The sequence below is a fragment of the Phaenicophaeus curvirostris genome, chromosome 3 (genome assembly GCF_032191515.1).
Source record: "Phaenicophaeus curvirostris isolate KB17595 chromosome 3, BPBGC_Pcur_1.0, whole genome shotgun sequence".
Classification (NCBI taxonomy): Eukaryota; Metazoa; Chordata; class Aves; order Cuculiformes; family Cuculidae; genus Phaenicophaeus; species Phaenicophaeus curvirostris.
Genome location: NC_091394.1, coordinates 19,669,418 through 19,694,332, shown reverse-complemented (window position 1 = coordinate 19,694,332; position 24,915 = coordinate 19,669,418). Strand labels below are relative to the sequence as shown.

The 24,915-nt window shown below is 38.8% G+C and overlaps 1 protein-coding gene across 6 annotated transcripts in view; it reads left to right on the top strand.

Moving 5' to 3' along the window:
* CTNND2 (catenin delta 2) overlaps positions 1 to 24,915 on the top strand; it is a 662,416-nt gene that overhangs the window by 595,864 nt on the left and 41,637 nt on the right. For all 6 annotated transcript variants that reach the window (XM_069853473.1, XM_069853478.1, XM_069853475.1 and 3 more), the window contains one exon: positions 21,429 to 21,639. In XM_069853473.1, the coding sequence (XP_069709574.1) occupies positions 21,429 to 21,639 (211 nt within the window). The remainder of the gene's footprint in view (positions 1 to 21,428; positions 21,640 to 24,915) is intronic.

Here is a 24,915-nt window from a genome sequence, read left to right as displayed (position 1 = left end):
TCATGCTCCACTTGTCCACCAGCACCCCTAAGTTCAGGGGTTTTTTGAAAACCTGCTTTCAAACTAGTTCACCACCGGCCTGTGCTGGTGCTGAGGGTTATTTCATCCTGGTTGCAGGGCTTTACATTTGCCTTTGTTGAAATTTGAGGTTCCTATTCAGCTGCCCATCTGAATAGCATTCCTGCCCTCCAGTACATTAACTGTTCTTCCCAACATCATGTTGTCCACAGTCTTTCTGGGAATGCTTTCTATCCTATCATTCAGGTTGTTAATGAAGATGTTAAACATTATTGCCCCCAGTGTTACCACCTGTGGGACACTATTAGTAACCATCTGCTGGCTGGATTTCATACTGGCAATTACCCCCTTTTGACCACAGCATTCCAGATAGTGTTCCACACAGGGTATCATCCACTTATCTGGCACAAATCTCGGTAAGGATGCTTTGGTGAGTAAGAAGTTGGTAAGTTAGCATTTTTGTTGTTTCAAGCTATGCAGAATGAACTCCAAAATTCCTAAATCAGAAGTGGATAAACACAATTTTAATGTGTTTGACATCAGTGCATATACTTAAGTTACTTCAGGACACGTTTCAGCAAATTTTGAACCACAATTTTAGTGTGTCAGTGTATAAGGACCAATGTCAAATAGTCTTGGAATCCAGGCCATGATAGCATAATTGCCACTAAATTCACTTAGACACAGAAGTTTCCTTTATTTACCAGAGAGGAAATGACTAGAGTAGTTCAAAATGTTGCATTTTCAGAAAGGCGCTGTACTTGCAGATTTTAAAGGAGAAATACTGTGTGAATATCCTAAACTTTGGAATTGGTTACTTCAAAATCAGTGGAAATAAATATAATTTTCCTAGTATTCAGTAGTGATGCCTATTATGAAATTGATCTTAGTAATCACATGTACACTAATATATTCTAGTCTGATTTGTAATGCAATTACATAGCAATAACATGGATTTTTAGTTATTGCAGATTCATGGGAAAAAAGTGGTCATCATAAGAAGTGTAATCGCAAACACTCTTATTTCCGAAGGCAATTTCAGTCCTCTCCTTTATGGTAACTTCCTTCAACTTCACCTCTGTGTATCATCTGCAAAATTATCCCCATATTAAACTGACCTAAACTCTCTTTGACTTAAATCTTTACATGCCTATGAATATATACACACAACATATAGAGAATCATAGAATCGTAGAATCACCAGGTTGGAAGAGACCCACCGGATCATCGATTCCAACCATTCCTATCAAACACTAAACCATGCCCCTTAGCACCTCGTCCACCCGTGCCTTAAACACCTCCAGGGAAGGGGATTCAACCACCTCCCTGGGCAGCCTGTTCCAGTGCCCAATGACCCTTTCTGTGAAAAATTTTTTCCTAATGTCCAGCCTAAACCTCCCCTGGCGGAGGTTGAGGCCATTTCCTCTCATCCTGCCCCCTGTCACTTGGGAGAAGAGGCCAGCACCCTCCTCTCCACAACCTCCTTTCAGGTAGTTGTAGAGAGCAATGAGGTCTCCCCTCAGCCTCCTCTTCTCCAGGCCAAACAACCCCAGCTATACAGGTTTTATTCCAACCTTCTGCCTGCACCAAAAATGAAAGGAAAGCATGTTGTGAGGTACATATGCATATAGAAAAGTACACCTTTACTTTAAAAAGCACATATTATGGCACACAATTGCAACAACCTCAATAAAATATTGTAGCTGTCAGCTTGATCTTATCATCATGGAAGCTAGAAGGAATTTTTCCATCAAATTCCTGAGAAGCAGGATTCAACTCAAGAAACCAAGAAACTCAAGAAACTCAAGAAAGAGGGTTATCCTCCCTCTGTACTCGGCACTGGTGAGACCGCTCCTCGAATACTGTGTTCAGTTCTGGGCCCCTCACCACAAGAAGGATGTTGAGGCTCTGGAGAGAGTCCAGAGAAGAGCAACAAAGCTGGTGAAAGGGCTGGAGAACAGGCCTTATGAGGAGCGGCTGAGAGAGCTGGGGTTGTTTAGCCTGGAGAAGAGGAGGCTGAGGGGTGACCTCATTGCTCTCTACAACTACCTGAAAGGACGTTGTGGAGAGGAGGGTGCTGGCCTCTTCTCCCAAGTGACAGGGGACAGGACAAGAGGGAATGGCCTCAAGCTCCGCCAGGGGAGGTTTAGGCTAGACCTTAGGAAAAAATTCTTTACAGAAAGGGTCATTGGGCACTGGAACAGGCTGCCCAGGGAGGTGGTTGAGTCACCTTCCCTGGAGGTGTTTAAGGCACGGGTGGACGAGGTGCTGAGGGATATGGTTTAGTGTTTGGTAGGAACGGTTGGACTCGGTGATCCGGTGGGTCTCTTCCAACCTGGTTATTCTGTGATTCTGTGAAACAAAGCAGCATTATTAAGGTAGAGTGAGTGGGATGAATCGGTGCTCATTATCGGTGTCAAACAGTGGTGAGGTCTGCTTTAAATTAATGAACTCAGTAGAAGAGCAGGGAAAGTGAAGGTACAAATTTTTTTTACTAGGTAAAATTTTTAGGTGCTTGATGGTGAATTAAGAACTGAATTTGTCTTTTCAGTCATGACATAGGCTCTAAGCAGCTGTTTTAAAGGGACTAATATTCTATTTTCAAAAATGGAGTTGGATGCTAGTTGAGTCACCTTGGTCCTTTGAAAATATTGCACTTTCCCCACTAAGAGTATTTCATAGAAATAAATTCATATTAAAATATAATATTATATAAAACTGTTCCTTTTTGATAGTGGAATTTCTATATTCACACTAAAATTATAGATTCTCAGTTGATTGATTTAGCATGTTAAGGAAGTTACAGTCCCTTCACCTTAGACATAGTAACTCACCCTGAGGCAGTCAGCAGCAGGAGGTATTCCAGCTCCTAGGCTCCCTCCATCCTCTCATTAACTCATTATGTCTACAATCAAACACTTGTGTGAGTCAGCACTGCCTGACTTATTGGTCAAAACGAGCTGGGTGAGCAAAACATTACTCCTTCCTGTTATAAACAAACCTAGTTAAACAGAACAAAGTCAAAGAACTTGCATGAATATTCAATATGAGGGGTAGAAAACTCTGACTTGGCTCAGGAGTGTCTGTGAGGCTGAAAATATGGTCTTATAAACTTTTAATACTTGTGTACTGGATGTCTGCTGACACCCTGAAAGTTTTTGTATTTTGTTAGAAACCAGCCACCATGAGTCCTAACATAGTAAACTGTTACGTTACTACTAACCCTCCCTCCTCTCTTACCCAGCTGCCCCCAAAAAAACCACCCAGTTTTGGTAATTCTTTCATTTCTTTACTAGAAAATTAGAATAACAAAACAGATAAGCTGCATTTCTCAGCCAGGCAAAGCCAAGCTGCTTTGGATATGCTGATATTGGATAGCCCTCAAGTCAGCCTGTTTGGTTTCCCCATATAGGTATTAAATCCTCAGCAGTTAAAGGTGTTATCCTCTGTTGTGCAGAACTGTACTGCAATGTCTAAATCAAGCCTCAAAGAAAAAGGCACGTCTCCTTCTCTCTTGTTAGCCGCTAACAATCCAAGATACTGACTACATCACAAGCAAAGCCTTTGAAACAGGGATACTGAGGATGGATTTTTGTGCATTATCTGCTATAGTTAAATCCATTCTTCTGCCTTGGGATTAAATATGTATATGCCTTATGCTGAAGAGCTCAGCCTCTTCCTACAGAGACTCATTCACTTGTAGCCCTATTTAAGCATCTTTCATTCACTGAGACGTTTCTGATAAGATATTCTCAGCTTACAGAAACTTCAAAGCTGAGGCAAAGTTATTAAAGAGAGAAATAAAGAAGAACTGCAACTTTAGTTCATGCTTCAAACAAGACAAAAATTGATTAAGAGTCAGAGATTAACTTGGATGTAACCATTTCCACATTCTTAAGGTCTCTCTCATTACCCTGTTTATTCTAAAATCTACTTAGAACATAAGAAATCAGTAACTATTAGCCTGGCAGTACTAATAAGATGCTGCAATTAGGAGCCACGTGGCTAGATATTTGTTGTGGAGTTGCCACTGAAGTAAACAAAGTAAGAGAATTAAATGGTTTAGAAAGCAAACACAGCAATATCACATCTAAAATTTGGAAGAGTTAATTTGTTCTCTAGGTTTGTTCAGTCATTCCTGAGGCAGAAAACCATCAAGTCTTAGATAGCTTCTTGAGCTGGTCATCGGCCTGTCTTGCCTTAGTTTCCTTGACATGAATAAATAATCATGTGTCTTTTTCGTTGTGAGGGACAGTTAATGTGCATAAAATGCCTAGACATCATCAGTTCAAAGGCATTATAAAAAAGCACGTCATTATTACGAAATTGATGGAAGTACTTTCAGAAGCATTGGTACTAATTTAAAAGAGAACAAAGAGAAAGAATTTCTCCTGGATTATGAAGAGGAGTGGAAGGAAATGTCTCTGCTTTCTATTTCTCCTGATCCTGAAAGAAACAGAGAGTAAGAAAAGAAGGATGGTGATGAAATGAACTTAGGGAATTGTGCAATTTGAAAATGAGAAGAAAACAGAGATTCAGAGACCCGGATCTGCTGATTCAGGTTGCTGAATCTGCCATTTCTGTGATCTTCCCTTCTTGGACCTCTTTTTTACCTTTCTTCCAAGAATCAGTTTAAGCAATTCGTTCCTAATGCAAGATCATGTTACATTATCTTCCAGCCAGGGTATTGCCCTCACTCACAAGCTAAGAGGGTACTTCATCTAAGAAGTATACTTACTGGGCCCAGGAATCACAAAGACCTGAAGTGCAGGTCTCAAATCATTATGATCCTGAAAAGGATGAAGGGTATTATTGAAAGCAGCTCTCATATTTTGCTCGCAGGAGTTTTGAAAATCAGCCTCTGTGCAGGTTCGTAGCAGCTATCATTCTGAGCCCACTGAACCAATGCGTTTACAGTCTCAGATGAATTTCAGCAATTATTCTAAGGGAAAACCAACTTATGCCAAATCAATGGATAGATCCATGAGTAAAAAGTGCTATGAGCCAGTCCCTCAAGTTACAACTCTGTCTTCTGCTCCTTTAGAACAGTATATGCGACCTCGGTCAATAGTCCTGTCCTATCTCTGCTGTCATGATTTTGTGTAGTCTGCTCTTCCTTTCTGAGTTCTCTCTGTGTTGTTCATCATCCCTGCAGGCTGCATGTCTGCAAGGATAAAGGCTTAACATGTGAGAGTAAACTGCAGTAAACTGCATTCCTTCCAGGGACATACTTTTAGGCCCACTTTTCTCCCAAATTACAAAATATTTGAAAAGTAGCATCAAGTTTCAACTGCCATGGCAAAAGAAAAGAAGCATAGGATTTTGAGACAGCTAAAACACAGATTACAGAATCACAGAATCACAGAATCAGAATCACCAGGTTGGAAAAGACCCACCGGATCATCAAGTCCAACCATTCCCATCAATCACTAAACCGTGTCCCTCAGCACCTCATCCACCCATCCCTTAAAACCCGTCCAGGGAAGGTGGCTCAACCACCTCCCTGGGCAGCCTCAGCCAGTGCCTAACGACCCTTTCCGTGAAATATTTTTTCCTAATGTCCATCCTGACCCACCGCTGGTGGAGCTTGAGGCCATTCCCTCTCATCCTGTCCCCTGTCCCTTGGGAGAAGAGGCCAGCTCCCTCCTCTCCACAACCTCCTTTCAGGTAAAGAGCAATGAGGTCTCCCCTCAGCCTCCTCTTCTCCAGGCTAAACAACCCCAGCTCCCTCAGCCGTTCCTCATAAGGCCTGTTCTCCAGCCCCTTCACCAGCTTTGTTGCTCTTCTCTGGACTCCCTCCAGAGCCTCAACATCCTTCTCGTGGTGAGGGGCCCAGATTCATGGTAAAGCTTTCTACCACTTTCCATTCTACAACCAAGCTTATCTCCTGCAGATTAACAATAGTAATTTACTATATATTTGCACACAAATATTACCAGTTCCTTCAAGATTTGCCATTTTCGTTCCCACAGATTAGTTTATAACCATAATGTACTAGTGGTTTCTCTTGAGGAAGGATTTGGGTTTTAAAGGCATCTGCAGCTGCATAGTATGTGTGTGTACCAATGCATAAAGAACATCTTAATTTCCATTCCTGTTCTATCATTAAATCAAATTTTCAGCTCTGTATTAGCTAGGCCATTTCTCAGAATATATTCATATCAGAAAGGATGAAGTCCATTGTGATCTTTGTGTAGGCAAAAATATGTTTTGAAATTGTACTGGGAGAAGAGACTAAACGTGTGTGCACACATGGAGAGATACATTCATCATATTTAAGTATTTCTTACATTATGAACGTAGCCTTTTTTCGCAGGGGAGCAGCAAATGGACTATATGTGCCATCCAGTGTATTATATCAAGTATATCAGGTATAATATATGTCTCCTCCCATTGATAAGTGGTCTATTGTGATGTGTTTGTACTGCATTGGTTTTACATTTGCTTTGAGCAGGGAGATCAGACTAGACAAACTCCAGATGTCCTTTCCAACCTGAGTTATCCTAATTCGAGATGTAATTAAGAAATTTACTTGTTATTAATATAAATATTTTTCATGTGTATCTAAAACTAAATGTTTCTGTGAATTATGAGGAGAACATTATCTTACTCAGTCTGTGGAAAGAAATATAATTCCAGGACGAAGAGAACTTGAACATCAATGACAAATTTATCTCCTTTAATATGTTTTCAGGGGAAGATTTCGTAGCACAGAAGTGGGCCAGGTTCCAAGATATTCTCCAGGATGTTTACTTTTAATATTTGAAATAAATATGTACTGAGAATATGTTTCAGACATTTTTGAAGATAAGAATAAATATGGATGCTAAGAAATATCCAATAGACTATCACATAATTGGTGAGAGTGTGCTTTGTATTAATGATTTTTAAAGATTCTTTTCAGTAGGGTTTGTCTGCCATTAATTTCACATAACACGAGTGCAAATATTTTTGTGTTGCTGATTATATTAGATAAGGAGCATATGTTTAAAGGGGAATGTGTGGCTGCATGATATTGCTGTTGACTGCATCTTACTCAAAAGCTGATATGCCAATACTAATTTTTTTTTGTCTTCTCATTTTTTTCACAGAATTTTCGTTTGTCTGAGTGTTTTTTTTAAAGTAGGGCTATGATATTTAAGATCCATTGAGTTTAGTGATGCCTTTTAAATGGAGTATTTAGCGTAATTGTCAAAGGGAAGACCAGTGCCATTTGCTAGTGCTTTACATCAGATCCATCGCTGTCCTTCAGCTACTTTACACTGGATTTGATTCATGGACAGGAATTTTAATTGGGTGTTTCTGCTAAGTCAAGTAAGCTGGGAACCAGCTTGTGGGGAAGGAATACCATGGCTAATGGGAGCAAAATATTTAATTTTCTCACATAGTGAATACTAATGTTTGCCTGAGACAGTGATAAATGAAGCCTTGCCTCACTGCTCCTGCTCAGCTTTATGAGATCAAGATCATGCCAAAAAAATCTGGTTTCTTTTTTGACAGTTATAAATATTTCTTGTGGCAATTGATTTTCCTCTTTTAACAGATTATTCATTATTGGATTTTCTTAGAGGCTTGCACTTTGTGATACTGTGGTCAAGGATTAGGGTTTGAGATTGGGTTAGAGGGTGGGGATAGACATAGGAGTTAGAAGACAGAATTAGGGTTACTGGTCAGAGTTAGGATAAAGGTGTAACACACGTGGTGTCATAATCAATGTCCCATTACCTGAATCCCCCTACAGCCACAAAATCACCCTTGTTGGCCCAGCTCTCCCACACCCTTTGTGTCCTCATGTGCCAGCCCTAGATCTGGGGTGAACATGCAGGGAAAGGGAGGAGGGGTTGGCTTGGCTTTAGGGCATCTGAGTAGAGGTTAGGTGAATGGCATTGGGCTTGCCTTTTGGAGTGTGGGATTACCCTTTGAGTTTAGAGAAGGGCTTTGGTTGAGGACTGGAGGTTGTTCCAAGGGCTTGTGGTTAGAGTGTGGGCTGGGGCATTGTGTCAGAAGTAGCAGAGTTAGGGTTAGGGACAGCAATTTGACCCTAGCGACCAGGGCAAGGGTTTAGAGTGGGGATAAGATAAAGGGTTAGAGTTTTAGTCTTTGGCTTTGTGATAGGAATTGGTGTTAGGGATTGCAGGCAGGTGTTGGGGTAAGAGTTAGACGTTCAGTTACAAGGGCTTAGGATTAATGGCAAGAGTTAGGGTAAGGGCCTAAACAATGTGGTGTCACATTCACTGTGCTGACTACATTGCCATTGCTTTAACTGCTGAGAAAAATCTAAAAAAGTCTGTGGGTCGGCAACATGCCCAAGCAGCAAAATAGATTAACAGCCTCCAGGGCTATGTTGGGAGTGTTGCCAGCAGGTTGATGGAGGTGTGATTATTCCCTTCTTGTCAGCACTGGTGACGCCACACCTAGAGTACTGGCTCCAATTCTGGGCTCCGCAGAGCAAGAGAGATATGGGCTTACTGGAGAAAGTCCAGTGAAGGGGGACCTCAAGGATGACTGTGGGGCTGGAGCATCTCTTCTGTGAGAAGATGCTGTAACAGCAGTGACTGTTCAGCCTAGAGAACGGGAGGTTTAGAGGTTTCTTACCCTTGTGTCTAAATGTGTGGTGGGACGATATAAAGAGGACAGAGCCACACTCTTCTTCATGAAGTCCATCAAAGGACAAGATGTCATGGGCATAAACTGAAATACAGGAAATTCCATTAAAATATTAGAAGCCACCAAGCTGACCGTACTTTGAACAGGGGGGTTGGTCTAGATAATCACTAGAGGATCCTAACAACCTTAAATGTTCTTGGATTTAAAAGGAAATTATTTGCATCAATTTTTATTTCATTTTTGCTACCAGAATTATAAAGATCCACAGTCAAGCATGACTAAGCTAGGCACGTCATTCATGCATGGTTCGATCTCAGTTTTATATGCTTAACCCTTTGGGGAACAGGAGCAGAAGTGGGCTGGTCAGTCTCACAGAGGGAACTTAGTCTTTTAATTAATCAGTGAATAACCCTGTTAGTTTATGTCCATCCTTGCATTTTATTCAAGATACAGGCTCTGCATTCCTTTTCTTCTCAGAATCCTGAGAAGTCTTCTGCAATTTTGCAAAAAAGGAAAAAAGCTCGTAGTCCAAGTTTACAGATTTTGCAGCAGAAGGCAATAATTCAGCTCTGTGTACCAAAAGAATGTGTGCAGTGGTGGAATTCACCTGCTGTTTGGTAGGTGTAATGTGCCACATGAGGAAAATAAACTGTCTCATTACTTACTCTTCTCAGAAGAAAAGTAACAGGGCCTCTTAGATTCTGTGCTGTTCGGGGTGCTCTTAAAGTGATATGTTTTATACATCCTTTGAATTTCATTACTCGGGATTATTCTACGAAATAATCAGAGTGCTAATTTTAAGTAGAGAAAAATGTGTATTATTGGCATGAATATATGCAAAGTCATATAATTGTGTGCAAAATTTTTCAAGGTGACACTGACAACAGTTGATCTCATAAAGGGAACATGATATTCTGCAAATTTTATTTTATCATTCACAGTGGAGCAGTCCATCAAGAAATAGTTTACCTTTGGGAATATTGTCCTCTGAATCTCCTGTGGTTAGGAGGTCAGCATTGTATCTGCTGTTTCACTTGTTCTGTTTGACAGGATTCTTTTTCTTTGGGTTTTTTTTTTTCTCGTTGTTAAGTGAAATCTCTTCTAGTATTTCAAAACTATCTCCCATCCTTTCATGTTCTACCATGTTGCAGGGAAGTAGCAAGGCTGCTGTAAAATTTTCACTCTGACTTCACCCTAGTCTTTCAGAGCACTCTTATCATTTAGAGTAAGGCATGTAGAGCCACTGCTCTCTGTCAGATTCTTCTTTTCCCCAAGTATGGAGAGAGAAGAGTTTTTGAAAACTTGCCCAATTCTCCCCCTCTCCCGGGGATTAACAGAGATGAGCCAACATTGCAGAGGTTTGATAGAAATGATCTTGAAAGATCTTTGCCTTAAGCAGATCTCCTTTGTCCAACTTGATTTCCGAAAAGGAGATCAAGTCTAATGTGTAACGTCTAACCTGTGGGATCTCTGACTCTTCCCATGTGAGCAATTGCATCCTCATGGAGATAAGAGGAGAAAATTGATTGAGTGGACAGCCCTGAGAATCCTCCCTCCGTGTGTTACCGAGGTGCAGATGAGCAGCTGTGACTCAGGTTAAATAAGCAATAATGTAGTGACACAGAGCAAGCTCTAGATGGATGTCTAGAGGTAAGGTTTCTTTGAGAGCCACTGGAGAAAAGACTTGATCAGCTACTAGCCCAAAGGTGCCACCTGGAGCTGTTACTTTGAAAGGAACAACCCTAAACCAAGTCACATTGTGAACTCCTTGACTCCCACCTCCTAAGGAATCAAAAAAAGAACTGTGCTCTAGTAGATCTGTACTCTGATGGGGGAGTTGGGACTAGGATTCATTTGTCACTATTTCTTTAAAGACAACTATTAGTAAGATATACAAGTAAAAAGAGCTGAGGATGTTTTGTTATGAGAAATGTAAAAACTTCTTGTGTTGTAGGTAAAACAAAAAATAATATGATACATATTATTTAAGGAAGGTTATCAGATGCATTTTTGCCCTTCCCATGCGTACAGAAAGCTTGTTTTAACTTCCCACCATATCTCTGCTTACAGGCCTTAAACTGGAGTATCTTCAGATGAATTAAAATGTAAAACTTCAATATAACTTGCTTGTTTCCAGTATCTGTGTTGCTAATAACACAAAGTATTCTGTCGAGAACAGGTATTAAACTGAGTCGGTGCGTTAATATTATCTGCAAAAATGTCTTGACCTCTAAAAAAATACATAGTAAAACTGACTGCCTGTCCACCTTCTGCATGACCTGTGAGAGACACCATTTGTAATAAAGGTATCTATAACTTTATTACGGCAGCAGACGTTTGTATGGTCTGTTTTAGTTATCCTGATGCATTAGCAGTTCAGCAGATGGCCACTGTGTCTTGATGAGGGTTTTGTGAACAATTCCAAATTGATAAAAACCCAAACCAAATAGTGTATTAGTTTTACCCATTCATGGATAGATTGTCTTTTAAAGGTTTTAAAATATCTTTTAAACAGTTAGCACTTTTCCTGTTGCTGTTCTTTTACTTGTTCTTTTTCTTTTCCCTTATGTCCTTCTCCCAAAAATTGTTATGTGTGAAGTTAGTGTGTGGTTTCACTGGACCTAAAATACTAACCAGGATGTTGGTTTTAAGTGTCGGTTATTTTATTTTATGGTGCACTATAAAGCAATGTGGAATACCGATACATATCCACAGCATTGTTGTTTTGCCATTGTGAACGGATTAATTATTTTAACAGTTCCATGTAGAATTTTCATCGTGATGACTTAAGAAATATTTGAACAATGCAGTAATTGGGGATTACATGAGCATGGCAGTATGACCTGGAGTGTCTTTTATATTTGTTGGAAGAGTTGTTTTCAGAAGACACTATCACCTTACCAAGATTTATAGTTTTTGAACTCATGCATTCAAGTTCATGCATTTTATTTCATCTTCAATAATATATTATGATAATCCTTTTGGGGGTCACTTTTCTTAATATTTTAATGTACATCTCTAAATAAGATTTTTTATGCATTTCACCATGATATTGTCATAACTGCATATAAAAGCATGCAAAAATAATCAGTCTTTCAGACAATATGATGGGGCAAATTTGTTTATTAGTTTCAGGCAATATTACAGCACAAGTGAAAAAAGAAGAAAAATAGTAGCAAATAAATAGAAATTGCTTCATGGCCAGTTAAAGCAGGATAATGTCTGGTTGCAATTCACTCTGGCTACATCAGTCTTTTGTCAGAGTCTTGTTCTATTTTTGACACAAAGTAAAAACCAAAGAAGAAGAGAAAAGCTTCTTTATGAATCCAATTTAATACCTTCTGACATTGGTAGACAGGCTCATTAATTTCAATGGCTGTTAGATCAGGGCATAGATCTTCAAGCCTAAACTTATTTTTCCAAAGATAGATTACATTCTTATTTCTTCATTATGGCCTAATTTAAAGTCCCTTGAATTAAACTATTAAGAAAATATTATCCTATCTCAGAAAATAATACAGATAAAACTAAAATTCTGCTCAACACTCACATAGGACTTTTCCTCTTCAAAGCACTTTAGAAACACTGATTAATCATAACATTAATTAAATGACTATATTTTTTAAAATTCAGCCTTCCAAAAGCTCTGTTCTCTGCAGGGAGCAGGGAAGAGGAAAGCAAGGGAGTAAAACCAGCTCCAGTAATCAGAAAACTTAGCCTGCAGCAACTAAACTGAGGAATCACTTGCCTTAGCAGAATCTCTTTTACCTTGGGCTAGTGGAAAGATGAAAGGAAAGATGACAGTGCGGTCTGAACAAGAAGTAAATGTGTTGGAGTTTGAAGCAGCTGATTAATTAGATATATTTGCACTGCCTGTGTCAATAGGTAGGTTAACAATTCCTTTCCATGTCTATTCTAGTTTGTATACCTGGCAGAAAATGTAAACAGAACTAATTAAAACCAAAATTATTTGAATGATTGCCCATATGCACTCCATCCTTTCTGGACATAAAGTCCAAGCATCAAATTCCTTTGATCCAAGAATGATAAAATCTGGGTCTGACATTTTTGTTCCAAGCTAATCTACCAAAGCTAAAAGTGCAAGAGCCACCACTCAAATCCTTTTTACTGGCCAGGGGATGGGGGAACAGCGTAAGAGCAGTAATATTTTTGGGTTTGTGACAGTTTACCTTAAAAAAGTGCTGTTTCTTTTGCAAATGAAAGTGACAAATAGAAGCCTAGTGGTGGACATTTTTCTTCTCCTGTGGACACGTTAGTTTGGCGCATCAAATCAACAGATAATTAGGCAAATCGAGCTGGACTTGAACTGACTCATTTTATGTAGTCACAGTGTTGGAGAGACAGTCAACAAATTACGCATACATCTCCTCCAAATTCATCTTCCAAAACCAAGTTGTAAGTCTGAGAATGTATCCTGAGGTGGGCTGCCTGTGTTTGGTGGTTGGTTTGGCTCTCCAGCATGAGAGAGAGCGGATAGAGATTGCTCAGCTGATACATGGATTAACATTCAAAATCAAAACCAACCACTACACTGGATGAGAGGTGCTATGACGAAACAAAAACTCCATTTGCACTGGTACCATGGTACCCATAAATCCATTTCTCTACTAGTTTACTGGCTGTTCTGCTGCGAACACCTAGTCCCCAAAGGAAAGCTAGTTTCTCCAGAAATCAGCTTTTCTGTGGAAGTATGCATCCCATGACAACTGCCAAAAAGACAGCACCAAAGATGAAAGAGACAGAGATGTACAGCAGGGTCTCAATACATTGCCCTAGTTCTAGCATTAGCTCTGGTGGAGCCAGCTTAAGTGCTTCTGTGTGCAAAGTTTAGACGTGGATCTAGCCTTTAAAGCATGCATTGGGACAGATATGCTGTATGACTTAGCAGTTTATAGCCTCCTATAGACGTCTGAAAGTTCTTTAATCTCTGCGTTTTAAGACAGCTACTAATAGAAAGACTGAGTATCTGCAGTCTCGCTGTGTGAGAGAAATGCAGTCTATGAAGGTTTTCCATTGGGAGAGGAGTGAAATCAGTGTTAGGAATTGCAGTAGATTAAATAGGTAGTTATGTATGGAATTGAAATATACGAGAGAGACAGCAAGAGTAGTACAAGAGAAATTGCTATTGAACACACTCATATTTTCAAGTCTAAAGTCTATGCTTGAGAGCTAACTAAAATGTCCTTTAGTTTGGAACATTAAAAAGAAGGAGCCTGGCAGGGGACATGGGCTTGCAGGGGTTTGACAAAAATAGGATCTAGCTTAGCATCAAATTGGAGGTCATTTAAACCAGTATGAGGAGAGAATGGAAAAGTTTGGCAGGCAGAGTGGGTCCAGAGATACATGTTTATATATCACATATGTAAGAAATGGTGAAGGAACATGAAAGTTAGTGGTTCAGACCCAAAGGCTGAGGGAGTACGGCTCAAGGAAGAAAAAAGATATTAGTCATATGGTAGAGGGGAGAGGAGGCAGCCCTGAGAAGGTGAGTTGAAAGCAAGAAAAATGATCAGGCAGAGAGAGGCAGGAAATACATAAAATGGAAAAGCTGCATTTCTGGAAACGGAAGCTGAAGGAGGAAGGTGGCTGGGTTAAAATGCTGCTATGGGAAAGGAAATCTGTGAGAGGTCATGGATCTGAGAAGGCAGTTTGCTAAAAAGTGGTGATTGCATTGTACCCAGTTTTGATTTCCCATGGCATGTTCAGGGTGAAAATACCAAAATGCTTCTCTTTTGTTTGTGCAATACTGCTAGCTTCTATATGTATTACTTTTCCACTCCTGTTATGGCTGTGCCCTTTGTCATCCTAGTTCTCCTCATGCCATACCTTTCTCTTACAAAATATGGAATCATAGAACCAGCATATTTTATCTTTTTTAAAAGATGAAAACATCTATATTAGTTGAACTTTTAGATATTTGATTCTTTTACAAGAATATCTCAATTGACATTGCCAACACAGATGTTAGTGGTTCACATACTTTAATCATTTTATGAAAGTTTGAGGGTTTCTTCCCTGAAACTGTAAAAAATGACTATTCCTGCTCCCTGTAGGGCTTTATATGCTACACTACCTGTCACTGAGTTTATTCTTGACAAAAAAGATTTTTAGAAAAGAAAACCAATGAAGGGCATGTCACATACAATGTATCAGAGAATATATTGTTCCTCTCAGTTATGGTCCACACCAAATACTGATCTTATATCTTGAAATCTTGCTGCCTGTCATCAGAGGTGGTGGAAAATGGAAAAAATATTTGTTGTTTTTCTAGGGGGAAAAGGGAATCTTGAGACCTCCACCTAATCTTTTGTTCTATCTCAGCAGCTGTCAGCAAACTGCACCTGCATGCTTGGAGGCACAGGAGGGCATGTTTAACATTTCTATCCAAAAATAATTTATCTCCATAGAGCCTTAAAATTTAAGCCCAAATAAAGCTGCAAGGCCATGAAATCCAGCATTGTTCTCTAGCTCAAAGCACTCATTATCCGAAATTAATTGTCAGGCTAGCCTTAATGTGAAGCAGCTAAAGCAATGGCTCCAGTCCACAAGTTTTGAGATGCTTACTCAAAACTCATCAGTCATTCCCTTACAAAGTAATTGAACTGAGGTGATAATATTTTTAATAAGGATAATTGTTGTACTGTAGTGAGTTCACATTGTGTAGTGAAACGTCTTCGTATGTATTTACCCTGAAGTGCCAGAGAGTACACATGTGTGCACATCGCTAACATAACAACTGAAAGGACTTGGGTACATTAAAAACATTTTTGGCCAAACATAGGGAGTGACATTCAGGTACCTAAAGATAAGCATTGCTGCAGTCAGCAATGCTAGAGACTATATATTATGCATAGGAGTGGATAGCAAAGTCACTGGCTCAGTCATTGCAGTAGAAAGCCTACCTGAAGGCAGTCATGTTATTTGATGCTGAACAAGAGGCCATTAAACTTTGGATGGCTCATAACCCTTGTTTCAGTTTGTGCTGCTCTATCTTCTGCAATAGGAGTCCTCCTTCATAAACTGACATTGCATTTCTTGTTCTATACTCACCTTCATCTTACTTGGTGCTCCCCATAGTCTGAGGAGTAGTCATCTACTCCCATAGACAAGTGTCACTCAAATTCAGTACTGTAGACTCTCTTGCTTTCAAAAATATAACTTTGTCTCCGTCCATCTGCTAACTTTGCTGATGGCCCAACAGCTCTGGAATAGCCCTGATTCATCTTCTTCTGTTTACTTCCTCCTCTGTCCCACAAAAAACTCTATGTGTCTGGCTCTAAGACTTAGTCTGGTAGCATTCTACTTTCTTAACCTATTTTGCCTCAAATGTTTCAGTGGCAGAAGAAAATCTCTATGAAAACTAACAAACCTTTAACCTCTGAAATCACATGGGATTCACTGCTGCTCTGATGCCTACAAAACACCTTGCACTGTCTAGTCAGTCTGAGTCCAGAGTTTACTACATACTGTTCTAAGCATAATCATATCTTTGTTGGCTGTTATGCCCCATTCCTGCACCTCAGCAGGTATGGAAGGGGCATTTTCAGATGCTGTAGTTATTATCAATTACAGCTTAAAAAATCAGTATCTGACAAGAGAAAGCATGGTGCACAAATTAACTCTTTTTCAAATACAGAAGTGGTATTTCTGCCATTGCTGTCATGTGATGAATGCCCTCTAATTTATTAATCAGTTTTATACACTGACTCTGGATCAAAATTTGTTCCTTAAATTAAATAGACAATTTTGGCATATTTATTAAATAATGATTGAAAGTAATAATAAATGCTCTCCCAGTGATATACTTTCAAAAAAAAAAAAAAGGCTGTGAAATACTAAAGTCTTAAAACCACAGGAGGATAATGAAAATGCATGAAAACATGTATGTCTGAATATTTCAGTGGGGCACGTTTTAAAACCAAAAGAACAAAATTCATGTATATTGTGACATACAGATACCAGTAGCTCAGGAATAGGATATCTGTATCATTACAAAAAAATATGGTGGCATTTTGCTATTTTTTGTATTACTTAGCGACACAATGTGAATTAACAGGGCAGGGGAATAGGAATGTTTTGCTTTTATTAGAGCAAGCTCTACCTCTAGAATAGTGTTCTTAGTTTGGCTTAATATCTGTTTGAGGTCTCTCATGTTTTCAGTAGGGTAATTTTCCTAGTCTTGTTCTCTCAAATAAGGAACCATGTCACAACTATTTAATAAATGTGCCAATGTGTCAAAGTAATTTTTCAGAGATGAGTGAAAATGGAAATGAAGTCAATGGGGTTACATCAGCAGTGAATTTGTCTTAAGGCAATGGAAGGGAAATATTTACAGAAGTGGAACCTTATCTGTGATATTTTACTCATGTAAAATATCTACCAGAAGAATAGTTTGCTTTACTGTTTTCTTCTGAAGGCAGCGTCTTTCTTAGGACAGCTATCCATTTGATCCTGTGAAAGAAGTTTCCTGAATTAACAGAGGCATGTACTAAAGTGCTAATGAGATTTTATCATGCAGAGGAAAAGATGTTAAATCTGCATTGCTGAAATGTTTAGTAAGCAAATGTTATCATCTTACAGTCACAGGCTTAGTGTATGGTGATGGACTAGTATGACTCTCAGTATAGAAGCGCTGGAAGACTTTAAAATACATAATGTCAGAGAAACGCTCTCCTTAACACCTACAAGACAACCTTTGTCTTGTGATGCTGCCCCCACATTATGGCTATGTAATGTCTTTCTTCCTTTATGAGTGAAATTGAACAAGTAAATATTATTTCTTTTTTCCTTCTCAAGCTGGTGGTTATGTTTAATCATATTATGTAAATCCTCCTTAAAAGCATCAAATCAGTTTTGGGTCTTAGTTGCTTGAATAAAAACATCAATTTATTTGTATATCAAAGCAATTCTATGTGAACCCTAATGAAAATTAACAATGCTATTTATTTTTAATATTGTTCTCACACACATACTCCTTTCCTCCCAGGACCCTCATCAGTTTTCACTTGCTCAGCTCGGGAATACTTCTTGAGCTGCAAGTTGAATTCCCCAGCCTTCCTAATAGTAGTGCTGAATAAAACTTCACTGATGTTGCAAGACTATTCCCCGTTATATGTTTCAGTCTGCTTCCAGAAGAGGCTCTTAATGTTAAAAAAAGTAATTCTAAATTCAGACTCTCTGAAGACTGTAACATACACTAATGCAAAAGTCAAGGATTGCATGTGTTGTCAGCTGTGTTGAGCTGCTGTAGCGGTAGCTGTGCTTCATTGGTGTTACTTAACATTTGCATGACTCTAAATAGAGTAGGGTTTCTTCTGTAGTTAGTGCTAAAAAACATGACTCTTCTCTCCTTCATGCCAATTGTAAAGCAACAGAAACATAATTGAGATCAGAGAAGTTAACTGATGACTGAATGTTTTGTGAATGGAGTACAGGAATTTATTAACTGTGTGTTGTTTTAGAAACGCACTGGGAATGTGAGCAAGTTACTGTAGAATGTTTTCTACATTTTAAAGAATAGTTCTTAACTTCTAGCTTTTATGATTTAAGTCTCTACTTAAGAAAATGTGGTGGTTTTTTGAGATAACTTTATTTAGTTTTAATTAAATTAAATTAGACACTTCTTTTTTCTGGCTAAGGCAGGGGTTTTCTCATCGCAAACGTATTTTCAAATAGCTACCAATTTATTCAGATACTAAAATCACAGGAAATCTGTTAGCAGTTACTCTTGTTAACATATTTTTAAGCCCATGCAAATGATCCCATAGCCCAGCAACTCCCCTCTTCTTCCAGCTGTTGTGCCACCTTTTTCAGGTGAACCTTCGGAAGAAGAGTTTGAGCTATGATGGCTGTATATGCAGTCAGCTGCTTTACCTGTCTGTGTGAGCAGTTCTGTTGAAGGTACCAGTTCTGGCTTTTGTTGCACCTCAGGGACAGAGCAGGGAGCAATAAGCCTGTCTCCCTTACAGGTAGCACCTCACAGGACAAGGAGCCTGTCATTGTCATAACAGATTCTGTTAGAGGAGGTCTCCCAACTGTGCACCAGCTTGCACAGCTGCCGCGGCTGCAATATCCTCACTGCTTTTTAGTTCTAGAAAATGTGCATTGTGTATCTTTTGGCACTGTCTGTTCAAAGGCTAAATTTGATGCAATTTGTAGGGAAAAAAAAAATTGTAGTTTAAATATGGAACTGATTCAGAATTGAATAGTAGTATTGATCTGGAATTACTGTAGCTGCTCAGAATAAAGGATTCTGTATTGTCCGTTCGTTATACATTATCTATAAAAAGTGGGGCTTATGTATCTAACACTGGTTTGATCTTCTCATGCCTAAGTGTGTGCACAGCAGAAATACTAGAACCGTTGAACATTAGCATGTCTAGAATGCTTGTACCATGTTTGTATGTGTTTATTTCAGTTTTCTTCTTGAGCTTTTCCTGATAGATCCAAAAGCTTTATTTATTGTAAGAAACATCTTGTGTGTCTAGGCGTGTGTTCTGGCATGAATATTATTGCCTGCAACACTAGGCTTGTTCCAGGAAAGAAATCTTCTTGGGGCAGCCATCCAGATTTTCTTAAACCCAGAGCTAAGGGGCACAGTCTGCTAATGGAGTGAACATTGTTATCTGGTTCCACCAGAGGACTGAAATGATGACACACTCTCGCTCATAGGCTGAGGTACTAAATGAAAAAGGAACATTGGTTTATTCTGGATGTGTGTTCAGAGTAAAGCAGAAAGTCTTGCTGATCTGGTTTATCTAACTGTACTTGCTCCTGACCAGTGGCAGACACTAATCAGAAGAGTAAAAGCTACAGCAAGTCTTGGTTTGTTTGGATTTTTTTTTTTTATGCACAAGTTTAATTTACTGTATGCTACAGGCTGAAGTAAGCACCATAAGTGATAAGCAACTATTGGTGTGTTCACATGACACACAACAAATGAAGGCAGATGTAAATAGAGTTTCAGGCTGTTCTTGAACAGTGTTTCATGCCTTTGCAGGGGAGAAAAAGAATTACACTTAGCTCAGACAAACCATTTTTAAAAAAAGAAAATAACATTCATGGTGTGTCTGTTATTAATAATATTGATGAAAAGCCAATAATGCAAATGACCAACTAAAAGTGTAGAGAAATAAAAATGTTTCAGGGCAAGATTTGTATCTGAATTGCAGAACACCAGTATGATTCAAACCCTAGTGTACACACTTAGTAGGTAGATAGTGTTATGCTATTTTATAATCAGGAGGGTTTTTACATGCTAGAGAGTGAGTAGTTTCTAAGATCTCACATTACCACAACATTTATCTGATAACGTTCCAGTACAGGGATTTCTACAATGAATTCAGTTCTAAATGTCTGGCTGTATTTCTACCACTGGAGACAAAATTGTGAGAAATAAAAACAATTTAACATTTGATAGTTAAGATGTGGTTTTCCTCTTACTTTTGCTTTCAAATATGGACACACGCTACTGAATTTATGAATTCAGAAATAAGACTTATAATGAGTACTCATAAATACTAATTGATCAGAACTTCTTTAAGTTATCAAAAATTGATTAAATTATCATATTATATAAAATAATCATACTTTATTATTTCATTCATAAATTGTAATATAGATTCGATTACTAATTATATTTAGTTATCTCAATTTTCCTGTCCTTTTCATCCTGTGTGATACACTCTCATGGTGATTGCTTTATGCAAATTCCTAGCACAGCTGCACTGAGTTATTCAAAGTTGTTTTACTGACCTCATCAAAAACTTTTTGAGACCCTCACCCTCTCTGATCTTGTCTTCATCACACTGAAGGGCTGAACTGCCATTTTGCCATTATAGTGACTCACTAGAACTGTTTTGAGGCATCTCATTTATCTGTGCCAGTGCTAACCCTGTCTTATATTTATATATATTTAGATATATAGATATATAATCTCAAATACTGCTCTTGTGTTATTTGGACATGGCTTTCAGACACAATTTTGAAAAAAACATTCATCTAAACATGAAAAAAGTTATAATAATCAACAGAATTTCATGTCTTCAGTTCGATGTGATCATTTTAAAAATTCATCACAGCTTTCAATGTAGGAGACTTTAAGTTCTGTAAGTTAGTGTTACATAAAATAATCTCTAAATATCAAACAGGAATAGATGTCAGGAAGTCTTCATTTCTTGTTAGCACCGTGCATACAGCTAAGGATGTGTGGAAGGATGTGGTATCATCTCTGAGCACTGTATAACACTAACTCTAAAACTTTATAACCTTGTAACCCAGTTAAATTACTGCATTCAGTATAGAATTAACTTTGTTCAGTGAAACTCAACCATTAGAGAATACTTTTTCACAACATCATTTTTTTTTCTCCAGTGTAGTGTTTTTAACAACTGATGCATATTTTATTTGTAGTAACTTGAGTTATGAGTTGTGTGATGGGAGATGAGGACTTGCCAAGCTCTGTAAGTTGTGGTATTTGGATTACCTTTATACATTTACTCAACCTGTTTATCATCATTTCATTCTCATAAAGGCATGATGTAGCCCATATCTGAAGTCTCCAATTAGTGTAATATGGAAATACTAAAAGTCCCTGATGTGTGAAATGCTTGAATATGGAATCATATAAATGTGATTTGTTCCAAAATAGTATCAGTAGCCAATTAGATTACATGCAATGATGCAAATGGTGGTAATAGTCTTCGTATTTTCCCTGTACTTCTTCCCCATCACCCTTTATTACTTTATCTTCTGAATTCTCCCTTCATTTTCTTTCAACAAAGGCAAGTATGCCATGAGGGATCTGGTCCACCGACTGCCAGGCGCTAACAACAGCAACAGCTCAGCAAGCAAGGCCATGTCTGATGACACCGTTACTGCCATTTGCTGCACTCTGCATGAAGTCATCACAAAAAACATGGAGAATGCCAAGGCCTTACGAGACGCAGGCGGCATTGAGAAACTGGTTGGCATATCTAAGAGTAAAGGAGACAAGTATGTTTTGCAAATCACCTTGCACCTTTTTTAACATCTCCAGTAGTTGTTACTAGTCCTGAATGTGTTTGCCTCCTCTGTGCAATCGTGAGTTGAATTCTTTGGTTTCATCAGAAATCATACGCCCAGTGTGAAAGATGACAAGAAACGGATAATAACCAATAGCAAAAGTCTCTTCTGTGGTTTATTTTTGAGGTACCATCAGCAGTGTATGGAGTGCACTGTATGTGCAGTTTAAGGAACAGTAATTATCTACAGTAACCACTATCTCTAAGTACTTCCAGAAGATCCTGATAAAAATTAGGGGCCAGAGCTGTTGGATTGCACCTTGCAGAAGGGGTGATGTGCAGGTGGAGGGATCCTATGAAAGGAAGGGACCTCACCACAGTTCTGTTACTGCTCCCCTTGCTCTGGGTGTGAAGAATGTAAAGTCATTGTCCCTCTTCAGTGCACCCTTTTCCCTGCCACCAGTTTGCTGGTAAGGTGGGGCATAGCAGAAAAATGGATCCGTGGATTTTCCCAACACCATGCTTCTGGGGGAGCATTAGGATACCTGCAGGCTACTTTGTGAGGCACCGAAACATGCAAAAATCTTACACACGACTGTGACATTTTCAGAGCAGCTATGGTTTCATCTTGTCTGTTTTCCTATGTACACACTCTTCATGAAGATTTCACTCTTTATCCTTCTTTTGCCTAAAACAGATAGCCTGGTTCTCATATTTCTGCAGAACTAGAGTGCAATGGGACTATGGCAGTTTGAAAATAAAAAGGCTTCATTGTAGTGTACAAAACCCATCAGTCCACCTACTTGAAGCTGTCATCATACAGCCTACTGCAGCATCAGAGCTCTAAAAGAGCCCCACAAAGCCAGGCTACAACCTGAAGGAAAGATTTATGCACCTTACATTTGGTATGAGAACTTATGCTCGCCTATGTGATCAGAGCATTGCCAATGTAATTTAATCATGTTTGTTTTCCTCTATTGTCACCTTTCTGTTTTCATACCAAATTCATTACTGAAACATTCTCACATTCTGATTGTAAGGGGTAAAATGTAGTAGTGTAACAAAGTATGTGATTCCAGTTGTGGGAGCTCCCCATGCTCTGCCGATTTACTTACATTTGCATTTTTATTATTATTAAATCTACCTTAAATTTTTATTTCTATTGTCTAGGTCAAATGTATGATATTGCAAACAGGTTCACATCCATTTCTTTTAAGTTGAATATGTCTTTCTTCAGACAAATGCATTTGTCTACCTGTTCATTATCTGGTAGAGATAATTAATATTTGTTGAGTCTGGAATTTTCAAAATATCTTGGGCAGATTTAGGAGGATTCAAGGGTATAATTCCCTGTCTACGTATCCCTCATAACTGTGAAAGACATATCTATGTTGAATGGAAGTAGTTAGCCCAGGTAGTGTTGAGTAATTCCAAAATGTCCTCCCAAATCATAATAAATATCCCTCCTCTCAAGTACTTTGACTTGAGGTCCTGCATTATTACCGTTACAAGTTACACAGCCCTAGAACAAGAAAACTGGTCAACTCATGGTGTTACAAATGCTTATCTTAAATGAAAGCTTCATTTTTCAGCTTTCATAAATGTTAGTATTCTGCACCATTGCTTTGGTTTGATTTCTTATATGTAATCCGTTATTCAAAAATCAGAACTGCTAGTTGTTAGATTGATAGGAAATTCTGGCATGCTTAGTTTAATACAGTAAAGCACTTCAGTATGAATTTTTCTTGTCCAGTCTGAAGTGTCTGCTTGTATGAGTGCAGAATACTAGCCTGGCCATGCATCCTGGTATCTATTAGTGCCAGGAGTGTGGGGCTATCCCCACTACTCTTTGAACATGCCCAGAGCTTGAGAATTTTCCCTGTATGACAGCACGAGGGAACTGATGTTCATAAGGTCATGTTGGCCAAGCCCATATTGCCTTTGCAGAGTTGTTGTTTCTCCTTAGTACTCACAGTGTGGTTGGTGCAGTTATTTTTCTGGTTACTCCATGCTACAACACCTCACTAGCCAGTACAACTGGGAGTATAATTAAAACAATTATGCTTGAACGTGTTTAGCAAATTCCTGTTTATTCACCAATTGCCTACTTAATGCTGTACTCTGGGTGAGAAATAGAAGAAAATAAAAAGGCACCAAGTAAATTTCTAGGATAATACTGTATGAGTTAATTGAATCAGTTGTGTCATAAACATTGTTTTACCATCACGAGTGTCAACCTACCAGTGCTCCTTCTCGGAGGTCACAATATGCACCAGAGCCTGACCCATGAAAGGACTCCCTGTCCAAACCACTAAGATAGGCTGTTTGTTTTCTGATTTCCCTTTGGCTTTGCAATCCATGTGCCTTTTCTGAGCAAAACATTAATCACCTCAGTGACTGCCCTGAACTCCACCAACCCTCACTCCAGACTTTGCAAGGTTTTCTAGTGCTCTATGGCTTTATGTATGTTATTGGTACAGCACAAGGGTTTAACTATACAATATGTGCTTCCTCAGTGGGCTGGGTTATCCTCCCAGTCCTTTTCTATTTGAGACTTCTTCACTGAGCTGAATACTCTCTGATATACTGTTTTTTAGTTGTTTTTTTAAATGTTACCTATCCCAAGAAGATTATATGACTCCAACTGACTGTAACAATAGTTCAGAGCTTCTTGCAAAATCTTTCTGAAAGGCAAGTCCATGTGAAGTTATATACAGTTTTCAACATAACATTACATTGCCGTCATTAAACAGTAATGGTGTGAGCAAGATGCAAGTTCTAATTTAGATACCTAATGAAATTTGTCATGACTTTTTATAATCAGTTGTATTTCTGCATCTTGGCTCTGCACTTTGAGAACAGTGCTCATCACCCGTCTAGAGTGTTGCTTTTGGCCACAGCTAAGGTGTGCTTAATGCATTGAAGTTTGGCAGCTTAACTTCTTGTTCTTTATGCCAGAAGTTGTAGCCAGGACATCTTCTTACATGTATGCAACACCAGTTGGTTACTTTCATTGTGCCAATTGTTACCTCTCCCATTCTTCTCATTATGGTCTTAGCATGAATCCTTGTTCTCGGTGGGCTGAGGAACACATATTTCCTCCTCACTGAATAATTAGTGCTATAGAAATAACATGTATTGCCCTTGCTTAAAACACATTGGTCTCCAAGATGCCAAACAAAGGTCTTGTGGTACGTTTGAAACATACCTTAATTGTGGGCTTAAATCCATAGCAATGCATTTTGAAATTGGGATGAATGGAGTCTTG